Source organism: Phacochoerus africanus, chromosome 6 (assembly GCF_016906955.1).
Source record: "Phacochoerus africanus isolate WHEZ1 chromosome 6, ROS_Pafr_v1, whole genome shotgun sequence".
NCBI lineage: Eukaryota > Metazoa > Chordata > Mammalia > Artiodactyla > Suidae > Phacochoerus > Phacochoerus africanus.
Window position 1 is genome coordinate 52,135,248 of NC_062549.1, and position 22,453 is coordinate 52,157,700.

The window sequence follows — 22,453 nt, forward strand, 5'->3', positions numbered from 1 at the left end:
GTTTGTGCTTGAATTTCTTCAAGCACCTGGCACCAAATCAGTTCATTGTGATGAAAGAATGTCCCTTTTCATGTTGAAGGCAATATAGACAAACAGCTGTGTTCAGATTCCTTTCCTGTCATCATGAGGGACTTCTTCCCCTTTCTCCTTATCAAGTTCTCTCTCTCTATTGACATCTTTCATCCATCTACATCATAATTTAAATTCACACACACATTATTAGAGTATAGATGATTTACAGTGCTAAGGTCATGCTGTATAGCATAGTGACCCCTCATGTTATCTTCCATCATGGTCAAGCCCAAAAGACTGGATAGAGTTCCCTGTGCTGTAGGACCTCATTGCTTATCCATTCGAAATGTAACAGTTTGCATCTACCAACCCCAAACTCCCCATCTATCCCACTACCTCCTTTCTCCCCCTTGGCAACCACAAGTCTCTTCTTTATGTCTGTGACTCTTTTTCCTTTTTGTAGATAGGTTCATTTGTGCCATATTTTAGATTCCACATGTAAATGATATCATATGGTGTTTGTCTTTGTCTGACTTACTTTACTTAGTATGATAATCTCTAGTTGCATCCATGTTGCTGCAAATGGCATTATTTTGTTCTTTTTTATAGCTGAGTAGTATTCCATTGTGTATATGTACCACATCTTCTTAATCCATTCAACTTCAATGGACATTTAGGTTGTTTCCATGTCTTGGCTATTGCACACACTTAGGGATTTTGATTTTAAGTGTGATAAAAATACTGGAGGGTTTTAAGCTAGAGCGTAGCATTAGCTGGTAAACAGTTCAGAAAGAGTTTTTATCCTCCTTGTATAGAGAATGGATTGCATGGGCCGAAGCAAAGAAAAAAAAATCACTTTAATTGTAGTCGTGATGTAACCACTTTTGAGCTATAATGTGGAGGTATAATTAATGGGAGAGAGTGGAGTGATTTGGCTTTAAAACTATGTGAATGATGATGTTGTTTACCAATATGAGGAAGATGGAAAAGGAATAAGACAGCTGGGAAAAATCAGGAATGATGCTGGTAAGTTAAATTTCCATTGTTTATTGGAGATCTATGAGGAGAGAGGCATCTAAATACTTTGGTCTGGAATTCCAGGAAGAGATGAGGAGGAGAAACACAGAGTTAGGAATCTTTGGCTGATAGACAATATTTAAAGCTCTGGTATTTGATGAAGTCACTTTGCAAAAGTGTGTAGAGAGGGTGGCCAATAACAAAGCCCCAGGCTACTCCATTAAGCTGGGAATATGGATGGAAAATTTATAGCACAGGTGAGAAAGAATAAGCAACTGGTATTCCGAGAAATTCTCCTAACCAGTTTTCAGCCAAATTCTTCTGATAAGTAAACTAAAATAAGAACAGAGAGCTCAACATTGGAAACGACAATATGAAGGCTTCCAGGCAACAAGAGCAGTTGCAATGGAATGGTGACAGAAAAAGTCTGATTGGAATAGGCTGAGGAAGTTATGTGGTTGGATTACAAAGTTCTGCCTGAGGAGAAGCTGAGAAAATTGTTAGCTTTTCATTCTAGTCCCTGCTCAATAGAATCCAGAAATCAAAACAATTCTAAAAACAGATATTTAAGTCCTTCAAACTGATGTGGAATTTTACAGAAATAAGGGTGGTGATTAAAGACTCATACCTGAAAAGTTTAAGTGAAGGCACATGCAGTTTAAACAGAACTGGAATATTAAAAATCAATATAGAATTCCATAAATGAAACTATGAATAGAATAGGCCAAAATAATGACTGCAACCAAAAGGAATTAAGTAACAATAGGTATTAAAAAAATTGGAATCTGATATTACCTAGGATAAGCCAAGTTTAGTATGATCAGTCCATAGATAGTTAAGAGTTGGCAGGATACACACACACCCTTGCCTGCTTATCATTGTTATTAGTCAGTCCCTTTAAGATAGTATTTTTAATACCATGCTTGATAAAATATGAGAAATAGCATACTCATCAACATATATTTACCAAGTCCCTGTGTGTTACAGGAAAGCACATCTGAAAATGATCACTATAAAGTTTTACAACACTGGGAAAGTAAAACCCATAAAGAATCAAGTCTTGTTCAAATTCAAAACTCATAAAAATTGGTTATCTTTTATCTCTTACAGGCTATACAAATAATTGAAGGTTAATTAGCAGTGTAACTGTATAGTAATGCCGCCAGTCTCCTCCAGGCAAAATTTAAAAAATTTCATAATTATAATTATGTGGAAAAATGAAATTCAAGTACTATTTGGTTTATAATAATTTTACTAGGATGAAAATATCTAGTCCCTTAAATGAAGAAACAAGAAAAAAATGGAGAAATAAGCCTTAATAAAGCTAGTGATGAAATGGTTTTGGTGAACTTAAAAAAGTTAAGTAAATATAACAAAATCTGATGGAAACAAGTGATAAGGTTTGCTCAGTTATCTATATATCAGTGTTCTTCTGCTTGTAGGACTGCCTAAATAAAATGCCATCCCACATTAAAAAAAAATTGATTATCAAGCAACACAGACTCTAAAGATGGTGAACTGACCATCCCCCAAAGAATCATCTTAGTGAGTAGAGTGTAGAAGGGATTTTGGCCATATAACTAATATAATTGTCATTAGTGAGTGATAATATTAAATAAGGGAGCCATGCATCTTCCAGTAAATGGCCATTTATTACCAGGATATTATATCCATGTCTAGTTCCTGTTCAGTTGCACAAACACAAGATGCCTTTAATGATGAAGCATTTGGGAAAGAGAATCTTTCATTTGGTACTATAAATATACCTAATCTCAAATATATTATTCCTGTCATTCATTTATTCCTTCATGTTTTGAAGTAGCAAAAATATATTGAGCACTTATTATGTGCAAAGCACTGTCCAATGTTGCCTTAAATATACGCATAAAAGAAGGAAATGAGCCCCCAAAATCTATATTTTAGAATGAATGAGTTGGTGACATGCTGGTACTATTACCAAAGGGTGTGAACACCAAGTGTTCAGTTCCTACCAGCTCATGACCCCCATCTTCATCGAAGTCCTCCTCTATCCCATCAGTCATCTCTTCTCCATCCGCATCTGGCCCTCCTTCAGCGGGCTCCTCTGTAGAGTGATCTGCATTCTCTGACACACATTCATCTTGGATCAGCTCTATACTCTCTTCCAATTGCTTCTTCTGAGCTTCTGGGGGGGGAAAAAGCAAATGACTACTACCTTGGGTTGCTCATGAGCCATTTGGATAAACTATGAAAAAAACAGTCTATGAAAGGGTAAATTCTATACTGCTAGGGGTGTGAGGCAGATAAAGCACTACCATGTTAAGGTTGAATTTATTCAACCTTGTAAATTATGTAAGTATATCTATGTGTATTTACATGTAAGCATATGATTTTTAAATGGAATTAGCAAAAATTGGGGCATCCAGATGGTACTTGTATATAAAGAAACAAAGATTTACATAAACAGATTGATCTTTCCAGCTAAATGCAGCCTTTTCTGATAAGGATGTTCTCTATGAGGAGAAAAATACAGCAAAAAAGGGTAAAAAAAAGTTAAAACATAGGACTTGTTCACTCCAGGATGGAGGATGAAGAAAGCTCATTGACAAATGCAAATCTAAGTGAAAAAAACAAAAACTCACTAAGGAAAAAAATACAAAAGTAAATAGGTTGTCTGTCATCAGACAACAGGTCCTTGTGAACAATCCTTTGAAATTTTCTTCTAAATTCTGTTGGTAGACATGGTTAACTAGAATGGTTATGAATAAAATTCTCGTGTTAGAACACTCAGGTTCAATGTTGAGCTTCGTCATTTATTAGATTTGTGATGCTGAAATGATTAACTCTCCTGTGCCTCAGTTTTCTCACCCAAGCAATCAGGATAGCTGCATTTTAACTTTCAGGGAATGGAGTAGTAAACACAAGTGTTCAGCATAGTGATTTGCAACCAATAAGTGCTCAAAAATGAAGCTACATTCTATGTTAATAGACTTCTCTCTAATACCAGGGTGTGTGCATTCCAGTTACAAAAATTTGACCAAAAGGGAATTATGCTGACAACATAATAATTATTTCCCCTAGTAGTTGGTTTTCATCTTTTGTGAAAATACCAAGAAGCCTTGGGTACTGAATACATAAGATAATCTTATGTACCTCCTCTTATTCCCATGTGTACATGACTATCTCAAAAACCAGGTGATCGTCACTCATTTTGATTACTGTTATTTTATCAGATGATTATCCCATTATTTGATTTGAGTTTTAAAAGACATTACACCTTGAATGTATTTATTTATGTTTTATGGCAATTAGGATAGTTTAGAGAGCCAAAATATTTTCAAATATTCATTAATAGTCTTTTTTATAATGTGAGTTAAAAGGAAAATAAGCATTGTTATATATGTTTTGACTCAGTACAAATCTTTTCAAACATAAGTAGGTTAATAAACTGATAAAATTATGTATAAATAAGCAGATATCCTCTTCTATAAATTGTTTAAAATTATAAGAACGGTTACTTTTATAAAAACTGGCATAACTCCAAGGAGATATTGCAGGTTTAGTTCCAGACCACTGCAATAAATTAAATATCAAAATAATGTGAGTTGCACAATTTTTTTGTTTTCCAACAAATACAAAAGTTATGTTTACACTACACTGTAGTTTATTAAGTGATGCAATAGCATTATATCTAACAAAACAATGTACATAACTTAATTAAAATTATTTTATTGCTAAAAAAGGTAGCCATCATCTGAGCCTTCAGTGAGTAATAATCTTTTTGCTGGTTGAGTGTTTGAAATATTGGGAGAATTACCAAGATGTGATACAGAGACATGAAGTGAGAAAATGCTGTCAGAAAAATGGTGCTGACACCTCTAATGTTCTTACATTCTTTTTTAAGAAAAAATTTGTAACCACACTCATAGCATATGGAAGTTCCTGGGCCAGGGATTGAACCTGAGCTGCAGCTGTGACCCATGCCACACCAAATCCTTTAATTCACTGCACTGGGCCGGGGATTATACACACACCTCCATAGCAACCTGAGCCACTGCAGCAAGATTCTTTACCCACTGCACCATTGCAGGAACTCCTGTTTTTGCATTTTAATTCTTTAAATAATAAGGATTACATATTGAAAATAAGTCAGAAGTATAGTGTTGTGCCCTGACCTTGCCTCAGAGGATAGAAATCTAGTTCTAGCTTAGTGACCAGTGCAATTAAACTCACTTGACTGAGTCTGTTTTGGCTACTTGGCGAGGTTATTTAAACATGTTAAGCCAATCTTTTCTCACTTACAAAAAAGCTTTCAAAATAACATGGATATTATGAGGGTTAACAAATTTATATTTAGGAAATGTTTTGCAAACAATGAAGAACTGCATAAATGTGCATTGTTACATGCAAAAGGGTATGTACACTCTTCATCTTGACAATGTCAAGGAGCAACAACAACACCAATAACACAGATCCCCAAACAAGAGGCCTGATAAGGCCAGAGAATATCATTGAAAAACTTGTGAGGCTGAGGCTGTTTCAGAGGAACAGAAGAGCTGGTAGATCCAACCAAGGCTAAACATAATTACTAAAGGCACTAAAAAATTCATAATTTAGGCACTTTCTCTTCACATTAACTTTATATAGAGACACAGATTATATATTCTTGATGTTTTTCTATCAATTTATTAGCTTCAGTTTTCTTCATATAACAGCATAACTAATGTAGTGACGATGTAAATTCTGCTTTAAAGCTATACTTTTAATCTTCATATGCATATCTGAGTGTTCTAAGGGACGCAAAAGGCATACATTCCTCCCTTTCTCTGATGACCACAAGACTCTTAGCACAGAAAGTCCTACAAAGACTACAAAGTGGTTATTGTAAAATTCAACCAAGATTTTCCCCAAATCTAGAAAATATCCACATTGAATAGGGGAAAAATGAGTTAAAGGGAAAAAAAGGTTTATAGAGAAGATGACCCAAGTAGCTGGATTAAAAGGAAGGCACATGAGGCAAGAGATACAACCAAGGACACTTTGAATTTAATTGTTACTGAAAATTGATAGGTTTTAATCATCTCATCTCCTTTTACATATCTTTGCTTTCTACAGTTCTAGACCTTTAGCTGAGGCTCACCAACCTACACACCTATGACCAGCACTAATGTGATGACAATAGAGTTACCATATGATACAGCAATCCCACTCCTGGGCATACATCCAGAAATGACAAAAACTCTAATTTGAAAAGATACATGCACCCCAAAGACAATAGCAGCACTATCTACAATTGCCAAGACATGGAATTAAATTAAGTGTCCATTAATACATGAATGGATAAAGAAGATGTGGTATATATACTCAATGTAATATTGTTAGCCATAAAAAGGAATGAAATAATCCCATTTGCAGCAACATAAATGGACCTAGAGATTATCATACTAGGTGAAGTAAGTCAGACAGAGAAAGACAAATATTATACAATATCACATATATGGAATCTAAAAAAATAGTACCAATGGGAGTTCCTGTCATGGCACCGCAGAAATGAATCTGACCAGGAACCATGAGGTTGTGAGTTTTATCCCTGGCCTTGCTCAGTAGGTTAAGGATCTGGCGTTGCCATGAGCTGTGGTGTAGGTCACAGATGCGGCTCAGATCTGATGTTGCTGTGGCTGTGGTGGAGGCCAGCAGCTGTAGCTCCAGCTGGACCCCTAGCCTGGGAATCACCATATGCCTCAAGTGCGGCCCTGAAAAGCTCAAAAGTAAAAAAAAAAAAAGTACAAATGAACTTACAAAACAGAAACAGATGCACAGATGTATATCAACTATATTTTAATTAACAAAACAAGCTGTGATGGGCGGACTAGTTTGAGCACTGAAAAGTTTGGAAAACTCTGACATTAACACCTTATGCTCCACCATGTTGCCTCTATGTTGCTGATCCTTTGAACCTCTCGATGGATTTGATTACTCTGGATTGTCTTCTATTTTTTTTTTTTCTTCTTCTTTTTTTTTTTTTTTTTTTTGCCATTTCTTGGGCTGCTCCTGTGGCATATGGAGGTTCGCAGGCTAGGGGTCGAATCGGAGCTGCAGTCGCCAGCCTACACCAGAGCCACAGCAATGTGGGATCCAAGCCGCGTCTGCAACCTACACCACAGCTCACGGCAACTCCAGATCCTTAACCCACTGAACAAGGCCAGGGATCAAACCTGAAACCTCATGGTTCCTAGTCGGATTTGCTAACCACTGAGCCGCAATGGGAACTCCCCATTTTTTTCTTCTAAGAGAGGTTTTGTTCTTATCACCTGATGCCTTCACTTCTAGCCACTCTGTGTCACCACAATAATCAGATGCCCTGGCTCTTCAGTCCTGGTATTGGTATTTTAGAAAGAGAAAAGAATGGAGGTTTGGGATTGGAAAACTACCATTCTTAAAAAAAAATGTTTCAAATCTTACAACTTTCCCTAAAGCAAAACTTTCTCAATTTTAAGTCCTTGTCTTTATTCTTTTGTCATAACACATATATGGACTTTTGCTTAAAATTCATATTATATGGGAAATTCATTTGGTCTGGCATATCTATCTCTTCTCTAATGATTTCAGAAATATCTGTTCTCTGAGAACCATCACTTTTTGATGTTGAAAGTAATATTCTTTCTTTTTCTTTAGAATATTTCTGGCCAAAAAGTGTAGTGGATTTTCAGACACTCAGTGTAGGACCAGACTTTGGGGTTGTGTAGCCCTCATCTGGCTCTGTGTATTAATCTGTTTCAGTTATCTTTGGAATCCAAGTTGACGTTCCTGATTTTCTTAGCTAAATACAACCCCTCCTCCTTTGATCAACCAAAACCTGGCTCAAATAGTTCTATTGCTGTCTTCTTTTCTCCTAAGCATTTAAGCTTCCTTGAAACTTGAGCCTCAACAGGTCATTGCCATACTCTAAGGTGAAAATAAAGATAATAAAGATCTTTTTCAAAGTGAAAAGTACAAGCCAGTTATCCAGAAATATTTTTTTGTGCTCTATATATAGCCCTAACTGAATGCCTTATACCTAGAAGAGATAAGGTAAGAAAAGACATAGGATTTGAGATCCATACTTTTGTTAATTAAAGGTTCTATTACCTGTCATTGTCTTTTCTAAAGGATGAGCATAAAAATAACATTTTTTAGAAGGCTGCAGTGTGCTCAAATGAAGATGAAGAGGTGAATATGTTTTTTTAAACTATAAAGACCACACAAACATGATATCATGAGGCTCAAAATAGTTCTTGAGTTGAATCTATATTGATTACTTGATTGCCCTAAATTGTCCATGTCACAATAATTCATTACCACTGATCATTAAGAACCATATATTATGAATACAACCTGGCTTTGACATGGTCTTTTAATTTCTGTTTAGACATCTCTCTCTCTTTTTTTAAATTAATATACAACATACCTGTCATTCCTCTGGTTACCTATTTTATTTTTATTTATTTATTTATTTATTTATTTATTTTTCTCTTTTTTTTTGCTATTTCTTTGGGCCGCTCCCACGGCATATGGAGGTTCCCAGGCTAGGGGTCGAATTGGAGCTGTAGCCCCTGGCCTACGCCAGAGCCACAGCAACGCAGGATCTGAGCCGCGTCTGCAACCTACACCACAGCTCATGGCAACACCGGATCGTTAACCCACTGAGCAAGGGCAGGGACCGAACCCAAAACCTCATGGTTCCTAGTCGGATTCGTTAACCACTGCACCACAACGAGAACTCCCTGGTTACCTATTTTAAAGGCAGTTGCGCATTAATATAGTTTGTTGCCAAAAACTGTTATAAGAGCCTCATTCATCCATTCATTAATTTGAAAGCTAAATCATGAAAGGCATTATGTAGGTTGAGAAAAAAAAGCTTTAACTACAACTGCAACTGATTCATAGCAGTTTAAAAAAAATACAATCAATCTGTGCTTTAGTATTGTGTTCATCATAGATTCTTGTCATTACCTCAATGGGAAATGTTATAATCACTAAACAGTTATAGGTTCCATGAAAAAGTTTTGATCCAGTTATTGTTTTGTTGAAATAGAAACAATTAACTTATTATGCTTTTATGAATAATTATATAATTTTGCTTCTACTAGAAGTTAATAATATTTTTTAGCTTATTCTTAACTTCATAACAGTCTCTTTATATACACAATTTTTTCTCTGTTTATCAGTTTCTTTTTTTTTCTTGGCCACCCAGTGGCACATGGAATTCCTGGACCAGGGATCAGATTTGAGTCAGGGCTATAACTCAAGATCTGGCAACAATACCAAATCCTTTAATCCACTGTGCCAGTGTGGGGATCAAACATGCATCCTGACACTGGAGAGACACCACCAATCCCACTATGCCACAGTGGGAACTCAGATTTTTACTTTTTATTGTGAGTGTCTTTGTGTATGTGCATGTGCACATGCCGTGTGGACAAGCATGCCGTCTCTACAACTAAAACTTCTTTGGAGCAGGAATTCATTATTCATTTTTCTATCCCTAAAAAATACATTCTATGACACCACCATCATCCTAATTCCAAAACCAGACAAAGATACCACCAAAAAAGAAAACTATAGGCCAATATCTCTGATGACTATAGACACAAAAATTTAGCCAACCGAATCCAACAATATATAAAAAAGATCAGACAAAACGACCAGGTGGGATTAATCCCAGGTGCACAGGGATCGTTCAACATAGGCAAATCAATCAACGTCATACACCATATTAATAAACGAAAAGTCAAAAACCTTATGATCAGCTCAACAGATGCAGAAAAATCATGTGAAAAAGTCCAACATCCATTTATGATAAAGCTCTCACCAAGGTGGGTATAGAGGGAATATTACTTAACATAATCAAAGCCATTTATGACAAACCCACAGCAAATATAATACTCAATGGAGAAAAGCTTAAAGCCTTCCCCCTAAAATCTGGAACAAGACAAGGATGCCCACTCTCACCACTGCTGTTCAAGATAGTACTGGAAGTCCTAGCCACAACAATCAGAAAAACAAAAGAAATAAAAGGCACCCAAATAGGAAGAGAAGAGGTAAAACTGTCACTGTATGCACATGACATGATAATATACATAGAAAACCCTAAGGAATCAACCCAAAAATTATTTGAACTGATCAACAAATTCAGTAAAGTAGCAGGATAGAAGATTAACATTCAGAAATCAGTCACATTTCTATATACTAACAATGAAATATTAGAAAAAGAATACAAAAATACAGTACCTTTTAAAGTTGCACCCCTCAAAAATCAAATACCTGGGAATACACCTGACCAAGGAGGTAAAGGACTTGTATGCCAAGAACTATAAAACATTAATCAAGGAAGTTAAAGAAGATACAAAGAAATGGAAAGATATTCTATGCTCCTGGGTTGGAAAAATTAATATTGTAAAAATGGCCATGCTACCCAAAGCAATCTAAGATTCAATGCAATCTCTGTCAAATTACCCATGACATTTTTCACAGAACTAGAACAAACAATCCAAAAATTTATATGGAACCACAAAAGACCAAGAATCACCAATGCAATCCTGAGGAACAAAAACCAAGCAGGAGGCATAACTCTCCCAGACTTCAGGCACTATTACAAAGCCACAGTCATCAAGACAGTGTGGTACTGGTACCAAAACAGACATACAGACCAATGGAACAGAATAGAGACCTCAGAAATAAACCCAGACACCTATGGTCAATTAATCTTTGACAAAGGAGGCCCCAGAATATACAATGGGAAAAAGTCTTTTCAGCAAGTACTGCTGGGAAACCCGGACAGCTGCATTAAAATCAATGAAACTAGAACACACCCTCACACCATGCACAAAAATAAACTCAAAATGGCTGAAAGACTTAAATATAAGACAAGACACCTTCAAACTCCTGGAAGAGAACATACGTAAAACACTCTCTGACATCAACCTTATGAATATTTTCTCAGGTCAGTCTCCCAAAGCATCAGAAATAAAAACAAAAATAAACCAATGGGACCTAATCAAACTGACAAGCTTTTGCACAGCGAAGGAAACCAAGAAGAAACCAAAAAGACAATTTACAGAATGGGAGAAAATAGTTTCAATGATGCAACTGACAAGAGCTTAATCTCTAGAATATACAAGCAATTTATACAACTCAACAGCAAAAAAGCCAACAACCCAATGGAAAAATGAGCAAAGGACCTGAATAGACATTTCTCTAAGGAAGATATACAGATGGCCAACAAGCACATGAAAAAATGCTCTTAACATCCCTTATTATTAGAGAAATGCAAATCAAAACTACCATGAAATACCACCTCACACCAGTAAGAATGGCCATCACCAATAAGTCCACACATAACAATTGCTGGAGGGGGTGTGGAGAAAAGGGAACTCTCCTGCACTGTTGGTAGGAGTGTAAGCTGGTACAGCCACTGTAGAGAACAGTATGGAGGTACCTTAGAAATCTATACATAGAACTACCATATGACCCAGAAATCCCACTCTTGGACATATATCCGGACAAAACCTTCTTCAAATTCTTTTCAGAGTCAAAGCAATTTTTGAATTTGGCATCAGGGTAGCAAAAATATAAATCCAAAGCGAAGATAAAAGAAACCTCCTTGCTACATTCTACACAACATCTCCAGACCACTAAGCAAAGTCACTTGTGGGATTTGAGAGTTACTGAGATGAAATTTTTACTGACAAGACTCCAGAAGAAAAATAACAATGAAACCTTCAAGGGCTTGCAGGAAGGGGGGCTGCCTTTGGACACTGGCATCTTTTGGAGTCTTGTTGACCTTTCAAGTCAGAGTGAGTGGTGACTACAGTATATTTTTGTGAACAAAGTTCATTTTAGATTTTTTTTAAGAATATATCAGGAGCTAAAATGCTAGCAGCTTGTACCTAAAAGATATCTCTAATGTTATGTAAATTATGAATTTCAACAGAGAAAATAAGGTTTATTGTGGCTGCAAGTTAGTGAGTGCTCACAAAATGCTGACTTTGTGACATTCATTACCTTAAGGCCTTGAAACATCCTGAAGGGCAGGCTTATTTATCATTTTCCAGAGGGAGAAATTAAGGCATACATAATGTTCAGTAAGGTGCCTGCAGTTACTAAGTATAAGAGGTGGAATTCCCACCTAAGTTTTTCTGACTCCATAGTCTGGGCTGTTTCCTAAACTATCTTGAGGAAAAAAGGCCCAATTTGACACACAGGAGAATCTCTTCATGCACCAGACAATTTAAAATTCAAGAATGAAGAAGTCTCTTTAGTTAGGGGCACATGCTTGAATTAAGCAACGGATAACAAAGGAAAAGAAGTGCAAGTGAAGGGTATTTCCATTTAAGGAAAAGACCGCAGCCTGTAAAAAGCCCTGAAATGAAAGAATCTGATATTAAATTTCAATCCTCATATTCAAATACTTTTGCTGTACATCTCATCTCTATTTCAACATGTACACATGCTTTAGAAAACAAGTTAGAACTGTTAGGATTTATGTTCAAAGCATTTTTATTAAATTCAGTTTGCTGTAGAGCTATTATCATTAATATAACTCTGAAAATTGGTTGAGTTGGCAATTAAATTTTTTGACATGCTGGCTTAATCGCTAGCTAATTGCTAGCTGAATTGTACTTAGCAGATGGCTGGAAAGAATGTTGATATAAAAACAGTCACGTTACTCATCAGAGCCAGCTAGCATCATGAAACCATTGTTTTTGCATAGCAGTATAAACTGCATTTTTTTTTAAAAACTCTACATTACAACACCTGTGCATAATATAAATTTAACTCAATGATTCCAGTAAATGCCATCTAGAAAGATGCACTTATTAAGGCTAGTATTACTAACAACAACATCAATGAGCACTAGGAAAGTTATATAAGAGGAATGCTGTGAAATGAAAATATCAGTTATGTAAGTACGTACCTGGTGAAAATGACCTCAAATTTGTTCACAAGAAGTTTCCTATATAGTTGAGGTGAACATAGATTCAATTCAAACCATTAAAAAAATTTACCAACCTATGTTTATTTAAATCTCATCATAATTTTAAGGGATAGATATTATTTTACCCATTTTATAAATTTTACAAAGATCTTTCCAAATTTCATGGTAGGTTTTGGGACTAGGTCATGATGTTGAACTTAGTTCTGTTTGATTCCCAAATCTGGGGTCATGGATGTTTTAGTAGCTTAAATCTATTTGCCCCAAGGAAGATGAATTAGGGAGGAAAAAGCTAAAAGTGGAGAGACCAGCTAGAAATTCTTTAAAAAATAAAGTGGTGGTAGTTCCCGTCATGGCTCAGTGGTTAATGAGTCCAACTAGGAACTATGAGGTTTTGGGTTTGATCCCTGGCCTTGCTCAGTGGGTTAGGGATCCAGCATTGCCATGAGCTGTGGTATAGGTCATGGACACGGCTCAGATCCCGTGTTGCTGAGACTCTGGCATAGCTCTGATTAGACCCCTAGCCTGGGAACCTCCATATGCCACGGGTAAGGCCCTAGAAAAGACAAAAAGACAAAAAAAATTTTTTTAAATAAATAAATAAATAAGTAAAAAATAAGGTGGGTGCAACTGAAGCAAGTGAGAGGGCTTTAGGATTGGCCTTGGGAAAATGGGGCCAGCCATGGGTCAGATTTTGCAACACTGACTACAGTAGGAATAGAAGATGATGCTGAGGTTGGTAATGTAATTGACAAGATTTATATAATAATGATGTGACAGAGGCTGTGCGGAGAGAAGAGTAAATTTAGATGAGAAAGAGTTCAATTTTGAAAGACTGTGATTGTTCCCCAAAAGGCCTTAATGTTCCCCTTGGCTTGACTGAACTTTAGACAGACTTCATTCTTATTATGGGCCCTGACCTCCTTTTTCTTATAGCATTTATTTTAGAAAACTTACAACTGTAAATTCTTTCTATGCTTTTTTTTTTCTTTTTGGCCACACCCACGGCATATGGAGGTTCCTAGGCTAGGGGTCCAATTGGAGCTGTAGCCGCTGGCCTACACCACAGCCACAGCAATGCCAGATCTGAGCCACGTCTGTGACCTACACCATAGCTCACGGCAACGCTGTATCCTTAACCCACTGAGTGAGGCCAGGAATTGAATCTGCGTCCTCATGGATACTAGTCAGATTCCTTTCTGCTGAGCCTGGAGGGGAACTCCTCTATGCTCTTTTGAGTTGTCCATCTTTTACAACCCATGTGTGTCTTCTCAAGACCTGGAGACCCTCCCTTTGAAACAATCATCAGAAAAAATAGGACTCTTGTCTCCTAGTAGGAGCTTAATTTCCATAGAGTCAATCAGCAGACACAGATGGCCTCATCATATTGATCAAACTCCCTGCTAATATCTTCCAATCTTTTTCTATCAACTCACTCCAGCATTTAAAAACTCTCCTACCTTTTGGTTTGGTAGAGTTGAGTTCACTTCCCATCCTCTATTCCAAAGGTCTTGACCTTTATTACAGTAGTCTTGAGTGAAGTCTTTCCTTTTTTTTTTTTTTTTTTAACAAGTGTACAGTGACACTTATCTGAAGGAAGCCACAGGAAGTTCTCCAGGAGGCAGTTAGGAAATTTTTGATCCATTTGCTAAAGACGAGTCAATCTCTTTTTTTCCCTTTTAATTGATCCTCTTTAAAACATTTAACCTTTTTAGTTACGGTATTTGTCTTTCTCTCTGATGGCACAAATGAACTTTTCAGTTTTGATTATATTTTTTTTCCTGAAAATAATTTTTTTGGATGACCCTTCTCCTCTTTCTTTCTCAAACCCTGGTTTTCAGTTTTCATACAACAATTTTCATACCCTTCCTATTTTCTATCTGTATTTTCTTTTATATTACCTGAGAGAGTGCCCCCAATTTTGTCTTTCAGTCCTGTGTTATTTACTTATGCTATCAAATGTTAATTTCAAAAAGTTCTTTAATCTGCCCTTGGAATATTGAGTTTTAGTCTTGTGTTCTTATTTGATGGATGCAATATCTTATTTTTCTCTCTGAGGGTATTAATCGGTGTTCTTTTTTTAAATTTTGAAGTTGTATTATTTCTGCACAATCTCTTTCCTCCAATTTCTTACACCTCTTCTGTTCTTTTTTGGTATTTGCTTTTAAAGTTAAATATTTTCTACCTTTTGGTGATCTTTGACTGTTCACATGAACAATGGGGTATGAAATATTGATGGGTAGCCTCAGGTATAAAAGGATATTGTTTCCACAGGGCAAACTCATTGACTGTTTCCTTGGGTGGCACCCATGCCAACATCTTTATGGTCATTTTATATCATAGTGTAAACCACATATAGACTGTGCTGTTCATATGTGGCAATTTATATGTGGCTCTTTTAGAAAAATTATCTAGGAATGAGGCACAATTATAGGCTAAACTGATATGTGTTATTTGTTCTTTTCAATACTCTATAGTCACCACATCCCAAAGTAGTGTTATTTGAATGGTTTTAATAGGAAAAAAAAATAGAAGCAGGGTAGATTCATACAATCATAATTTAAAAGCTGAAATATATGGTTTGATGCCATAATCCCTTCCTCTAGTTTACATTTGAGAGGCTTGAGACCTAGAAAAGGTAAATGACTTGCAAGTTGTGCCCAGGGCATATAGCACATGGTGCTGGAAAAGTATTAGAAAAGGAAGGGAAAACATGACCTTGCTCTGAGGAAGTTTACATCCTCAAAGGGAGAGATAGGATACTGTGCAGACATCTCCTAGCAGCAATTTAAGGTACAGAAATTCCAAAATGATGTCATTATACCTCATTACAATTGCTTCTGATATATTAGGAATTACCTCAAAGAGAAAAGCAAAAAAGTGGTCCTATGAAACTTGAACTCATGACAAGGTCTATGGCGTGTGGCTTTATCTACCTTTTGTGTATAACCCTCCATCTCCTTCCTGCCACTGTTCTAGGCTGGAAACTTTCATCAACAAATGACTAAGACTAAATTGGGAGTAAGAGATATATAAAAAGATATATAAAAGAACAACAGTGAAGAATAAATGTTAACTACTGAATAATTAGCTTACAACCAAATGAATATTAAAATGGGTGTGCCCTTAAATTGAATAAGGAGGTATTGAGCATTTAAAAAGATTTTAATATATTTCTCTCCACTTTTCGTAATATAGTATTGACTCCATACAACCCTGATTTCTTTTCATAAAAAATAAAAAATGATCATCTTATCTCCCTAACTATGAATACTATTCAGGAGACAATTACTAAGAGAATTAAATTACAAATTAAATAACTCCATTTTCTTCCTGACATGATAAAGTGAGAAAGACATAAATATCAAAGGACTAAACCTATCATTTTAAAAAATAACAGTCTCATGACTGCGAATGTTTGAACATGTGTGAAAAATAAGGTGACAGCCTTTCATGAAAAGAAAATGCAAGCTTTGAATTTTAGTGTTACGTTTATAGATGATCTTCTAAGGAGATATGTGGAAGGTATTATTCATTGCAGGAAACTGGAAGTTATAATATGATGGAATAAGGATCACATTTTTCTCTTTGAGGTGATTTATATTTAAATGAGTTCTCTTTAATCCTTTAAACTGAAGTGCAAATTGGTTATCAAAGTCCTTTGCTGTAGGGTTGTTTTACATAATAACGAATTTCACAGAAGTTCCTCAAAGGGAAATATTGATTTAGGCAACCTCACAAGATATTTCAGTTCCAGCAACACTTTAGATTAGTTCCATAGACAGCATATAAAAAAACTTTCTAAAAATCTAAATTTCTCTATTAAGAAGCAGAACAGTATATCTTTTCTCCATAGAAAATACAACAGAAATATTTAAGAAAAATGATTCTATTTTATCTGATATTCATTTATCATTAGCTTAATAAAAGTTACTGGGAATCTACCATGTACTAACAAATGTGGCTTATACTCTTTAAAAATGGCAACGTGAAAGCAGTAGGAAATACTCCTTTGCCTACATGTGTTTATGTTACTAACACCAAATAGCTTCAACTATCGACCTTGTACTCTGTGTTAAGGGTTCCTGTGTTACTTACATGGGCTACTTTACTCATTTCTCATAATGTGAGGAAGCCATCACTGTCCTCATTTTATAAATGAGAAATTTGAGGCTAAGTGATGTATAAGGATTTGAACTCAAGTTTATTTTTCTTACCCATCACTCTGTAACACCACTTCATCGCTGTGTTTTTTTGGTCTTGAGCCCTACTTGCCTCATCACTGGAGGGTAAGCCCTAGTCCTCTCCCCAGTAATATAGTCAATCAACAGAGAGGTTCCTCTTTGTTGTAGCTCAGGGGCCCTAGATCCCAACTCTTTTCATCAGTTAGTTGTTACCCAGGAAGCCTCATTTCAGGGAAATCCTGAGACTGGACCCTGCGTGGAACCTGAGATTGAGACTCTGCACAGGAAAGGGCACGGGTTTCACTTACAAGACTTGGGTTTGAGGCCTAGTTCTATCATGAACTAGTTATGTGGCTATGGAAAAATCAGTCTACCTCCTTGAACCTTCATTTTCTCATCGGCTGAATGAAGAGGCTGGATTTGATCAATGGTTTTCAAAACCATATTGTTTATTTTTGAAAAAGTGAAGCCCTTTTAGCAAATGAAGTCTTATGTTGAATCCTTACATGTAAAAAAAAAAAATTGGGTGGAGCTATACTGTTTGGAGCGGAGGCTGGGTTTGGAAGAGGCGCGATTTCACCTGCCTCCTGGGTCTCCTGCCAGCTCTCATCTCATCTCCAAGGAGCCTCTGAGGCACCTAAGACCCTGCAGAAAACAATTCTCAAGTTATGCACTAGTTCATCTCCAAGTTTATGCCAATTCTCATATTCTAGCGTTTTAAAACTATCTGTTGCCATGTAAAAGGGTATTATAATTCTATTAGCATGGAACTGGGGTCAAGACTGATAATTCAAAGGAGAGAAGATTTTAGGTTAAAGAACAGTCAAATGACTTGGCCTTGAGTGGCCAGGCATACCGCTGATACAGAGATCCCAACACTGGGTTCTGAAGTTTTGCAGAGTTTCAGCAAGATAGGAGTGGAGCTTTATAATCATGCTTTTTGAAATCTGTTAACTTTTGCTGCAGTTAATTTAATGAAATATGAACATAGGTTTAGCCTGATAGCAATATCTGCTGATTTTATTTTCTTGATATTGAGATATAAACTTTTATTTATGATCCAACTGTTTCTTATTATTAGCATCAAAACACTTTTCCTCCCCCCCCCCCTTTTTAAGAATATGAATTTAAGGCAAATTGGCTCACTTTCTCCAAAAAGTTAAAAAACCAAGTTCCATAATTGCCATTCTAAGCTTAAAGACTGTATTCATGAATCTGTATTGAACTCTGTTAAGCTCAGCCAGTTTTGCCCTGGGCCTGTGCTGTCCTCATATTTGACAGTGTTTCAGTGGTTTAATTCTGACATGTCTATGGCCACAGATCTTTTTCACTTACCTGCCTCCGCCTTCTGCTGCTTCTCAATCTTCTCCAGGCGCCCTAGCAAGGAGTCAATTTTAGTTTTGATTTGGGTTAATTCTTTCTTGATTGTCTGTAACTCATCTGATTTCACTGGAAAGGAGAAAAGAGAAAGAATTCAACATAATGTCAAGTGCACAATGACTCCCTTAGACCATGACTCACAGACAACTTACGTTTTCTCAAGACTCTGTTATATCATGTAGGATGCTTTTCAATCTTATTTGTTTCTTATTATTTCCAGTGATCCTGGAATACGGGATGACCTTGACAATTACAAACAATGATTCTCTGTGATGTGAGCATTTGATACTAAATCTTTGCACTGAAGGTTATGCAATGGGATAGGGAAACCTAGAAACATTTTATACAATAACTAAATGATACTTAATTCAGTTTTGGAAAATGACAGAATAAATCTGTACTGCAAAATGGATTCAGACTGAAGAATGATTAAATCATGACAGGTACGTTAATACTGTTTTGAGGACAATGTTGTAATATATATTTTAGTAGTCGGTGATATTTTAATTCAGTTTCTTGCTGATTGATTGAAACCATGACATAACATTTATCCTCTAAAGAAATGTCTTAAATGCTAGAGAACTCTAGCTTACTGAACTCTTGCCAGTTCACCTACTCTTTATTAAGAATTGAGGCAAGGGTTATGCATGCCTATTCTTGAGCCCTGTGGCTAGAAGGAAAGGAAATTCACAGAAGTACCCATTGTTGTTTTTCACAGTAGTGGTTTCAATCAGGTTTTGGGTGTTTAGTACATTTTCAAAGAAAAAGATGAGACTTACACAAGATTGACTACTTTAAAGTTTTCCAAGGAAAGATGTTAAAGACAACAATAAACATCTTACTGATAATAATACTTATAAAGAAAAGGCCTTAAAACAAGGTCAGTTTCCTATTTTATGGATAATCCTTTCAATGAAGAATGTTTGCATTTATGAAAAATTGACTGAACTGTTCTTATTTTTTCATTTCTCTGAGAACTAGTGAACACTTTTTCACGAACCCTCGATAATCAGAGATCAAAGATTTTTAAAGCTATGGGAGTTCCCATCATCGCTCAGTGGAGAGGAATCTGACTAGTATCCATGAAGATGCATATTTGATCCTTGGCCTCTCTCAGTGGGTTAAGGATCCGGCATTGCAGTGAGCTGTGATGTAGGTCATAGACATGGCTCAGACTCTGCTTTGCTGTGGCTGTGGTACAGGCTGGCAGCTGCAGCTCCTACTCTATCCCTAGCCTGGGAACTTCCATAAGCTGTGGGTATGGTCCTAAAAAGAAGAAAAGATTTTTAAAGCTATAACTCTAGAAAAGCTATACCTGCCTATGAGCTTTCATTGGGTGACTTTGTGGGTACTGATGCCTCAGCAGAGAGCTATGGTTCAATATTTGGGGCAGAGATCTTGATTTCAATCTATTATTGTTGTTATTATTATCATTATTATTATTATTTTTGGGCTGCACCTATAGCATACAGAATTTCCTAGGCCAGGTATCGAATCTGAGTTGCAGCTGCAACCTATGCCACAGCTGCAATAATGCAGGCTCCTTAAGCCACTGTACCAGGCCAGGGATTGAACCCTGGTCTCAGCAGTAGCCTGAGCCACTTCGGAGACAATGCCAGATCCTTAAGCTACTGTGCCACAGTCTATTATTCTTCTCTGTCACTTTTCCTTTGATGTTTATAATGATCTTGGCTTGGATATTCTTGAAGAAATTTGATTCTTTAGTGTTCAGGAATTTTTTCATCAGTGACAAAAACTAAATGCAATATATGTTTGCTTGAAATAGAGCTATTTGTCAACTAAGACTATGTTATAATGCGCATGATAATTTATGAATCAATATACATTAATTGCTCAAAGGAAGAACAGATTTTCTCTAATATAAATATGAGAAAACATTTTCTATTATAATATCAGAAAGTTTTCATAACATGCAGATTTTTATTATGATACAAACTAGTTTGCAAAATAAAAATGGCAAGACCCTGTAGAGAATCCCTATTATGAAGAACCAAACTGAAAGTAGAACAGTCTAAAATAGAGAATTGCTCCTATGTCAATAATTTCTAAGACATCAAAGTGCCATTGTTGAATCACAGTTAAATTTGAAAAGCCTCATCTGTCACAATTGCAAATTGATCCTGCTTTGAAGAATGATTTTCATTTCCTTTGATGGAAGCATGTCATGTAGTTTTACTTAAATCTATCAAATTTAATAGAAGATATTTTACCTTAAAACATATTTCAATGCAAGAGAAATGGGATTGTGGCTGGGAACTAAAATAGAATATATTCTTTAATAAATGGAGTCACTTCTCAGTCCAGAAATGAGGTTGATTAATCATCTCCTTAAAATCATAAACAAATAAGTAACCTATTTTATAAATACTATATTATAAGCCAACTAGAAATCTGGGCTCACCAAGTAGGAACTTCTAAGTGTCCAGAGAGCCAAGGTTTCCTTTAAGTTGAGGCCCATGTCTAACCCTGTAGAAATGTTTTTAAGATTAAATGAACCTCTCTACAAAACAGAAACAGACACACAGAGAGAATAGACTTGTGGTTGCCAAGGGGGAAGCGGAGGGAGTGAGATGGACAGGAAGTTCGGGGTTGGTAGATGCGAACTATTATAATTAGAATAGATAAGCAATGAGGTTCTACTGTACAGCACAGGGAACTATATCCAATCTCTTGGGACAGAACACGACAGAAAACAGTATGAGAAAAAGAATGTACATATACATGATGGGGTCACTACGCTATAGCAGAAATTGACACAACACTGTAAATCAAGTACTTTAATAAAAATAAATTTAAAAATATCAGAGCAAGATCATCATAAAATTTGAGGCTCAGTGTATTAAACACAGTAGGAAATTACAAAATTCCAGAGAATTTGTAGGAATGTACGTATAGACATGGGCACTGCATACCAATTTGAAACAGGCCAACAGATTTTATTGAAAGCTTTGTGTATGTGCTAGACACTACATTTGAGTTGATTCTCTAATGGGGAGACAGATAAGCAACTAGGAAGTGCAGAAAGAAAATGATCATGGAAATATGCCTTTTCTCCATCAGAAGCACTATGATGAAAGAATAAGAAGGTAACCCATGCCTATGGCAATAACTCTTTTGCCTTTTTCCCAATTCCTCCTCAATACACCAAATTGATAATCCTTATCTTTAAAGATACATTGCAGAAGATATAACATCTTTATTTTTATATAGAGCACTAGATAGTGCTCTATATAAAGTAGGAGTATTTCATTTACTAAGAATAATAATGAATATTTTTGATCAACTTGCTGTTATGCATCTGTTCCTAATGTAGACAAGCTAGAGCCTTGGGAAAAATTAAATCTAATTACTGAAGATTATGAATTCTACAGTGTAAAAATTATTGAATTTTAGAATTTGAGGAAATTGCTTTATTTCCCAGTCAGCTCCAAATTACATTCTTTTGTCTTATCTTCTGCTTGCCTTTCTCATTATCTTAGTCTCTAAGCAGACACATCTTTTTAGCATCCCTTGAATGTGTCTTGTGTTTTCAGATGTCCATACTTTTGTTTCTCTTGATTTCATTGGCCTGTCCAATACTTTCATCTTCTCCATATGGTAAATGCCATTTAGTATTTAAATGTTCAGCTCAAATGTTGCCTGCACTGTAAAGTCATCTTTGACAATCTCTTCCTCCTCCCACCCCTACCTCTCTCAGATGATACTTTGAATTATCATTTCTTTAAATGTCTCTTTTCACGATAAGAGCAGGAATTCCTCTCATTTTTTAACTCAAGTGTCTGACATATTTGCTCAATATTCTCAAGCTCCTTTCCAAGAGATAAATTATAGAAGAGCAAAAAAAAGTAGCAAAAAATATAGACAAAAATCAAACTTACTATCATAA

The 22,453-nt window shown here is 36.0% G+C and overlaps 1 protein-coding gene across 3 annotated transcripts in view; it reads right to left on the minus strand.

The window, feature by feature from the left end:
• Positions 1 to 22,453, minus strand: part of RALYL (RALY RNA binding protein like) — a 751,148-nt gene that overhangs the window by 41,194 nt on the left and 687,501 nt on the right. For 2 of the 3 annotated variants that reach the window (XM_047782953.1, XM_047782952.1), the window contains 2 exons: positions 18,502 to 18,615; positions 3,021 to 3,193 (listed from right to left, as the gene is read on the minus strand). In XM_047782953.1, the coding sequence (XP_047638909.1) occupies positions 3,021 to 3,193; positions 18,502 to 18,615 (287 nt within the window). The remainder of the gene's footprint in view (positions 1 to 3,020; positions 3,194 to 18,501; positions 18,616 to 22,453) is intronic. The other variant, XM_047782954.1, reaches the window with a different exon arrangement.